Source organism: Sander vitreus, chromosome 11 (genome assembly GCF_031162955.1).
Source record: "Sander vitreus isolate 19-12246 chromosome 11, sanVit1, whole genome shotgun sequence".
NCBI classification, from domain to species: Eukaryota; Metazoa; Chordata; class Actinopteri; order Perciformes; family Percidae; genus Sander; species Sander vitreus.
The window spans coordinates 22,979,411-22,986,910 of NC_135865.1; the positions used below are offsets into that span (position 1 = coordinate 22,979,411).

Sequence of the window (7,500 nt, forward strand, 5' to 3'; positions counted from 1 at the left end):
TGGATGAAAACGCAAATCAAAATGGATCCCTTGTCACCTGCTCCTCCCAAAGCTGCACCACTCTCCCGCAGTCCATTTTTAGCAACAGCGAAATGGGTGATCGCCCTAACCAGATTTCCTCTCAAAGCTCCATCACCCAGCCAACGTCTGACACCAAATTGCTGGCCAGCGACACCTCAAACCCACCCAGTGAATCCTCAGATCTTCCAGAAGCCAACCAGACGCAACAATCTGTAGAGAGTCTTATCCGGGAGCTGCTGGAGCAGGCACCAGGAGAAGCGCCGCTCCCCGGAGACTCCAACGGTCAGGGCATCAGCATCGAGGCCTTCACACAGGAGCTGAGGGAGCTGGAGGACCGAGTGAAGGAGCGCAGCAGAGCAGCCTGCCAGCAGGAGGAAACCGCCAGAGAGTCCCTATCCTCTGAGCGGCAGGAGGAGGAGCAGCAGCAGCTGTCCTCGGCCCTGGAGGTGAAGCTGACAGGTGACACCAAGGACGACGGGCCTGTGGTGGGCCTCTGCAGTCCTGCCAGACCACTAAATCAGCCTGCCTACCAGCCGTACACAGGTGAGACTCAATTGTGTGTGTGTGTGTGTGTGTGTGTGTGTGTGTGTGTGTGTGTGTGTGTGTGTCCTAGGCTTTTTTATTTGCAGAGAGTGGCAGTGTTGAAAGTGTGATGACTTGTTGGTTGTATTTTTTTTATATTCTATTATATTAAAACTATGCCTAGTTGTGCAATGATGGGTAATCAAGGTATTTTATTTGTGGCTCACTTGCTCTCTCTCTCGCTCTCCCCTGCATCATATCTGTGTACATAGTCCAGGATCCAATACAAAAGCAATACAGAGACATGATGATGATATTCTACGAGACACAATTCAGTCACAATTAGACTGTGAAGTTTTTACTTATTGGATAATAAAAGTGACTAAAATAGATCATTGATTTACTCCATTGTTAGTTCAAATACTAAATCATAACTGTAATTCTTCAGACATAATCCCCAAGTAGGATGAATTTGTTTTTCACTAAAGTGCTGCTGACTTTTTGGTTATTCGCCTCAGTTCCTGGGTCAGTGTCATCCTCCGAGCTTGGTATTTTCAATAACACTGTATGGGCACATGTCCCTGATAATAAAAACGCCACATGGGGTGTTTGGAAGTAGCATAAGCTAGCATTAGCATTAATAACTGCCTCTCTGTCAGCGCACACGCCACCCTCTTAAATAAGTAGTAAGGTGTGTGTGGTGCCACTAGCAGAGTTTTTAGCAGCAGTACCCACACACCAAGACTAAACAGTTTTTCTCTTTTGTAATAATGTTTCTTCATTGGCACAGTTTTTCATTAAGTCAGTCCTGAAATCATAGGGGATAGATTACAGTTCTTTTCTCACCAGTGGCAGGTTTAATTGTCCCCATTTAACCTCTAGAAGCTGTTAAAGCACCCTGCTGCCTATTTTATATACACTCTGACAGCCTCTATGCCACCTCGCTTATTTAAAAATAGCTGCCAAAGACACCATGGTTACACTTTACTTGAAATTTTCTACATAAGAGTGACATGACACTGTCATGAACGTGTCATAAAACATTATTAACAGTCAGAAACGTTTATGACATAACGCCTTCTTTTAGTAAGTGTCATTCGGTTTTGTCATGACAAGTTATGGTTAGGGTTCAAGTTTCATGACAGTGTCATGACAGTGTCATGCGTTCATGACAGTGTCATGTCACGCTTATGTAAAAAAAACTTCAAGTAAAGTGTTACCGACCCCTTTTTATTTCATCTCTAGTTTATTCGCGTGCAGCTGAGCTGAAATTGTGTGTTGTATCTTTCCACTCAATGATGCTTCTCTGTGCAGGTCCGTTCATGGTGGTTCTGTTTGCCAAGCTGGAGAACATGCTCCAAAACTCGCTGTACGTCAACATCCTGCTCACGGGCATCGTGGCCCAGCTGGCCTGCTATCCTCAGCCCCTCCTACGCTCCTTCCTGCTCAACACCAACATGGTCTTCCAGCCGAGCATCAAGTCACTGATCCAGGTACACTGCACCATGCCAAACCTGTGACCTACAGCATTGACCCAAGGATGCTCTCCGTGCTGTCTATTAAACTTAAGTGCATTACATTTCTAAACCAGGTGGTCATCACAATAAAGTTTCTGTATTTCTACTTGAAGTGATGGCGGCTTTTAGTCTATCGTTTGTAGGCATAGTTGTCCATTTCCAGCCCACCTCACTTCTGTGCTAGCTTCTGTTCCAATAGGATCAGGCCCACAATGCATTTGCATAGTTTCTTTTTCATATTCCATTTATTTCTGTATTCTAATATGCTGTAAACGGATGACTAATACTGAATTGGACAAAAAAAAATAGCACTTTTAGTTTGGGTACAGTGATAAGACAAAGTCTTAAATAAAACTGACAGCCAGCTGCCTTTTTGAAAATCAATCAAACCTTTTTTCGCCGACTCACATCAGGTTCTAGGTTCTGTGAAGAACCGTATCGAGGCGTTTGCAGCCTCTCATGAGGACTTCCCTGCCATGCTGAAGAAAGCCCAACAGTACCTGGTGGCCCGAGGCAAGTTGGACTGGGCTGACTCTCCTGCAGCAGTTCCTACCCTGCGGCGCTCTGATTCATTAGGTGAGCATGGATACAGAAGGCATTTACACGTACTGTGTATTTGTGTATTTGTGTGTCTGTGTTGTTTGTCTCTGGTATTTAATCAGGCAGACTTCCTTATCCGGCTATTAAACTGGAACAGAATCAGATTTCCTCAGTTTGTAAGAACTAACTTCTTTGCATGTGATTCAGTTAATTACCAAGGACTCAAAATGTGAGATTGATAAGTCGCTGTCTTTATTTCCACACAGAAATCTATGGAACAAGTTATTTCTCTATTAATTTAAAATCTTTTCTTTAAACAAGTGAAGGCAAGTTTATTAATAAAGCACAATTCATATACTGAAGTAGTGCTTTACATTCAGTTAAAAAGAATAAAAAACAGAAAACTGATGAATTAATGACCACTAATTTACATCAAATATTTTAATATTTTTTAAAGAGACACACAGATCCCAATAATGACTATTAATAACTTAATCTTAAGGAAAACATGTCTGTTCATATGGATACGTCTTTACAGAGCTTTCCGTCTTTGAAAGCTCTGAATAAAAAAACTAGTAAGTGGACCTTGAGTTGAGAATAATTTCAAGTCACATATCCTTGTTAGCACTGGGCTGACTTGTAAACCTAACATTCTCTTGTTCCAGTGAAGAGTCGTAAGCCATCTCTGGGAGACCTGATCCTTCGTCACACCAACAGCCCGACCCGGGCTCGGCACGCCGCTCAGCTGGCCCTCGCACACGTACGGGATGGCAGCCAATCACTGCACAGCGCTTTGTTCAGGGGCGGCGGAGGGGCCTCTGGCCTGGAGAAGCAAGCTGAGGCTCTGCGAGTTAAGAACGCCGTCTACTGTGCCGTTATCTTCTGTGAGTTCCTCAAGGAGCTGGCTGCCCTGGCTCAAGAGCACGCCATCACTCTGCCTTTCCCTCACAGCCCGGAGGCAGAGGAATAGACTGCAAACTCCTCAAATCTAGCTCTTAGCCTCTATTTCTTTTTGATTAGGCTGTAAAAAATTAAAAAAAAGTTATATAGGATTCTCCCCCCACCAGAGGACAGACTGAAGCACTGAGACTCTTCTGTCACTAAAGTGGGTCGTCTGCAATGACTCCGACAAAAAGCAAGATGGAAACAGTGGCATTTTTGTACCAAATTGTTATAGGATACCTATATGACTGGAATAATTTTCCTCATTGTAAACTTGTGATATTGTGCATATCATGTATTATATTTACATTCTATACTCGTAAAATCTCAAGATCGAGATTTAGGAGCTTGTACATACACATACCATGTCATGGTATAATGTGACACAGTAAAGCCACAGATAAAAGAAATAGGTGCACATATTGGTGCTAGTCTCTTTATGTTTCAAGTTGAAAGGGTGCTTTCAGGCGGCACAGAGGAGAAGAAGGTTTTTGTCCTCAACAAAATTAATAACAAACGCCAAAAATAGTTTGGCAGCAAAACATTAAAAGTGTAGACACGTCAATCACCTACAAAATGATCCCATCAGCTTTGTCCATATCTGTACGACAAGCTTGTCTTTGCTTTGGTCCTCTATCAAGGACTGGCCAATAGAGGAAGCTTACAGAGAGATGAAAACTGGAACACAGGCGAGGGACAGTGCCACTCTCTCCTGTGAATCAGCACGGCCAACACAACATGTACTGGAAAACTCTGGGTAATGAATACCATTTTTATTATATTTTGTTTTAAACATGTTTGTCCTTTGCATTTGCACCATTTCCTAGACATATCAGCAACGTGTGGGAGCAGGTGTGTCTGTCGTCGTGTATGCGAGGTTTATTTTAACAAATGACTCCAACTCTTCAGGCCATTAGTAAGCCATTCACCTGTTGCCATAAAGGAGGCTGCGGGATTGAAAGGCAGCACTGCTTTACAATTCATACCTTTTGTCTGTCATTTAGTCTTTTTAAAAGACCTGAGAGAGTCTGCCATAAAAAGGTGAGAAGGGAAAGATTTTTTCTTTTTTTCCGAGGGAGTGTTGGCATGATTTCCATTTACTTTGAACTGACATTTAAAAAATGTCCTTGTGAGGCATTCACTCACTTCATTTCTTTGTTTATGTGCTAAAAATGAAGCAATCTCAATTTCAGCATTTCCATTTTAAGTTAGCTTCAAAATATTGTCTCCTTTGGATGAGACGGGCCAAACTGAACATACAGTACAACTGTTCATCTTGGAACTTAACATGCTGCTATTTTTATTTTATTTTTTAACACTAACACCCATTTTTATTAGTGTTGTCGCTACTATCTCTTCATTTCATTGTTGGGTACCAAGTATGAATGTGCATGTGAAGATGTGCCAGAGTCAGTGCCAGTGTTGTGGTCGCCATTTAATTTATTTTCTTGTGTCTGAGATTGAATGAAGTCGCAGCCGCCCAGTGTTAAAAGCATTTGCCAAGATGAAATTCTCTTTTGTTTCTTTAAAGTTCAGCAACCTTTTGAAGATTTGAATTGTTGTCTGTTGGGAGTTTGTTTTATAAGATGGTTATTCTTTAAAGGTCCTATGACATGCTGCTTTTTGGATGCTTTTATATAGGCCTCAGTGGTCCCCTAATACTGTATCTGAAGTCTCTTTCCCGAAATTCAGCCTTGGTGCAGAATTACAGCCACTAGAGCCAGTCCCACAATGAGCTTTCCTTAGTATGTGCCATTTCTGTGTCTGTAGCTTTAAATGCTATTGAGGAGGAGAGAGGGGGGGGGGGCAAGGTGGAGGGTGGGGGTGTGGTCTTGACTAACTGCCATGCTTCGTTTGTTTGTTTGGGCCAAATTCTCTGGGCGGGCAAAGCAGAGAAAGGGGAGGTAACCTTTCCCCTTATGACGTCATAAAGGGAAGATTCCAGATCGGCCCATCTGAGCTTTCATTTTCTCAAAGGCAGAGCAGGATACCCAGGGCTCGGTTTACACCTATCGCCATTTCTAGCCACTGGGGGACCATAGGCAGGCTGGGGGAACTCATATTAAGGTGCTTACACACCAACCAGACGGCCGACCGTCGGCAGAAAAGGCGGTCGGACTGATCAGTCGGGTCCCCGAGGTCCAAAAAGTGCCTCAGAACATACTGAAGAGACGCCGACTTGAGCATACGCTCTGCGCGTGCGCGAAACGTAATACGTCTCCATAGCAGCAGGCGGCGCTGCTCTGTATTGTTTCCATTAACAGTCCGATTGTTTCCCAGAAAATGAAAATCGGCAGCTGATTGGACGAACGCGTCACGTGGTTCTTTTTTCTCCGGAAATTTACAGCCAGACTGTCATGGCGGCTTGTTCAGAATACGATCTCATATTGTACTGAAATAGTTCACCGAAACGTGTTTCTGAAAACATTTTAAGCGAGAAATAGGCCGTGCAGTTGCTGAATCTGTCTTCATTTCAGATCGACAAAGGTCAGTTTAAAAGATTTTCGTCAGATTTTGAGAGGCTCATCCGCTCGCCGTTTCCGGGTGAGTCCCGACTGCCCTGTCTCCGACTGAAGATGTCGGGTCAGCCAAAATGAAGGCCGACAGCTCCTCGGACGGACGACGGCACGGAACACACCGAACAGACTCGAGTCACCGACCTCGCCAGACGGTCGATAATCGGCTCTGTGTGTCAGCACCTTTTTAATGTTAAAAAAACTTCATAAAGTGACATTTTCATGCCATGGGACCTTTAATTCACAGGTCCATAATTTTGGACCTCTTAAATGAAGCATTGAGTGGTATGTAAAACCCATGTAACTATGACCTAGCTTTTTGTGAATTTGTTTGGTTTTCTGCACATCGACATTCTCTCTCATCTTTTAGCAGTAGAGAAGCTGCTAAAAGTGCCTGCCATCTTGCGAACATTCATCTGGACTAGTTGAGGCCTTCTCAACTTGTCAAAGCCATATCCATGGTCGTCATGTTTGTAAACGTAGTACTTCATTACTGCTGTAACTCACTTTTCTATGAAATTTCTAGACACATTTCGTAACACCCCACTGTTTTAATACCATTAGTTAAGAGTCTCTGCATGCCACTTAAGGCCAGTTTTATAATTAAATAATAATGAAATAGTGAAGAGTAAGTTTTCTTTGGTTTATGCGATAGTGCTGAACTCAAGTAAGCTTTCATGCTGTAGGTTTTAGCGGTTAGTGACTAATCTCGCTGACTGAGATCAGCGGCGGCAGCAAAGAACACACTTCACACTGAATGTTTGCACTCGCTTAATTAAATTGGTAGAGAAATCACTTCTGTATTTTACCCACTGCCATTCGTCCATCCATCTGTTCACCTTAGTCCGATTAATGTTTCCCTTGCACAGATAAAAAGGCCAGAGGGTCTCATTCCTCAACAGTTTGTCTACTTTTACACTCACGATTGTGTTTTTTAACTAAACTATTTTTTACAAACCGCTCTGTTAATGACAGGTCATATTTTCACAGTAGTACTATCACTTCCTTGGTCAGTCGCATTGTAACCAAGCCGTTTCAGTCAGTTATCTGTATTTCTGTGATATATTCGTGGACACCAAAGACAATTTCTCTCTGACAATACTGAAACTTTCAGTGTAACTGTTTAAGCAATCTGACACACAATCTGTAACAAACCTTATTCACGTAGCACTTTCTACATGTTGGAAGTGCTTTCAAAAACCCCTGCAAAAAATAGCCTAAAATGCCTAAAATAGTACACTAAAAAAAAAATGGAATGTATTGGAAAAAGTTCAATACAAGGAAAGGATGGAAAACATTATGATAAAATTGTACTCACCAAGTTGATCGGTGCAACATTGTCAGAAGATAGAACCGATGGCTAAACCTGTGAAAACAAGACCAAAGCTGTAATAAACCAGAATTATTCCTAAAAAGGAGATTTATCAGGTGAAGCTTATTGG

General features: G+C 42.6%; 2 protein-coding genes across 4 annotated transcripts in view; both read left to right on the top strand.

The window, feature by feature from the left end:
• The window catches only part of fhip1b (FHF complex subunit HOOK interacting protein 1B), a 30,176-nt gene that overhangs the window by 21,196 nt on the left and 1,480 nt on the right, over positions 1–7,500 (top strand). For all 3 annotated transcript variants that reach the window (XM_078262390.1, XM_078262393.1, XM_078262392.1), the window contains 4 exons: positions 1–564; positions 1,858–2,036; positions 2,474–2,636; positions 3,266–7,500. The exon at positions 1–564 is cut by the window's left edge and continues 825 nt beyond it; the exon at positions 3,266–7,500 is cut by the window's right edge and continues 1,480 nt beyond it. In XM_078262390.1, coding sequence (XP_078118516.1) covers positions 1–564; positions 1,858–2,036; positions 2,474–2,636; positions 3,266–3,570 — 1,211 coding nt within the window. In that variant the 3' untranslated portion in view covers positions 3,571–7,500. The remainder of the gene's footprint in view (positions 565–1,857; positions 2,037–2,473; positions 2,637–3,265) is intronic.
• The window catches only part of LOC144525503 (uncharacterized), an 18,392-nt gene continuing 15,105 nt past the window's right edge, over positions 4,214–7,500 (top strand). Inside the window, exon 1 of the mRNA XM_078262394.1 lies at positions 4,214–4,299. The gene's annotated coding sequence lies outside the window, so the exon portion shown is untranslated. The remainder of the gene's footprint in view (positions 4,300–7,500) is intronic.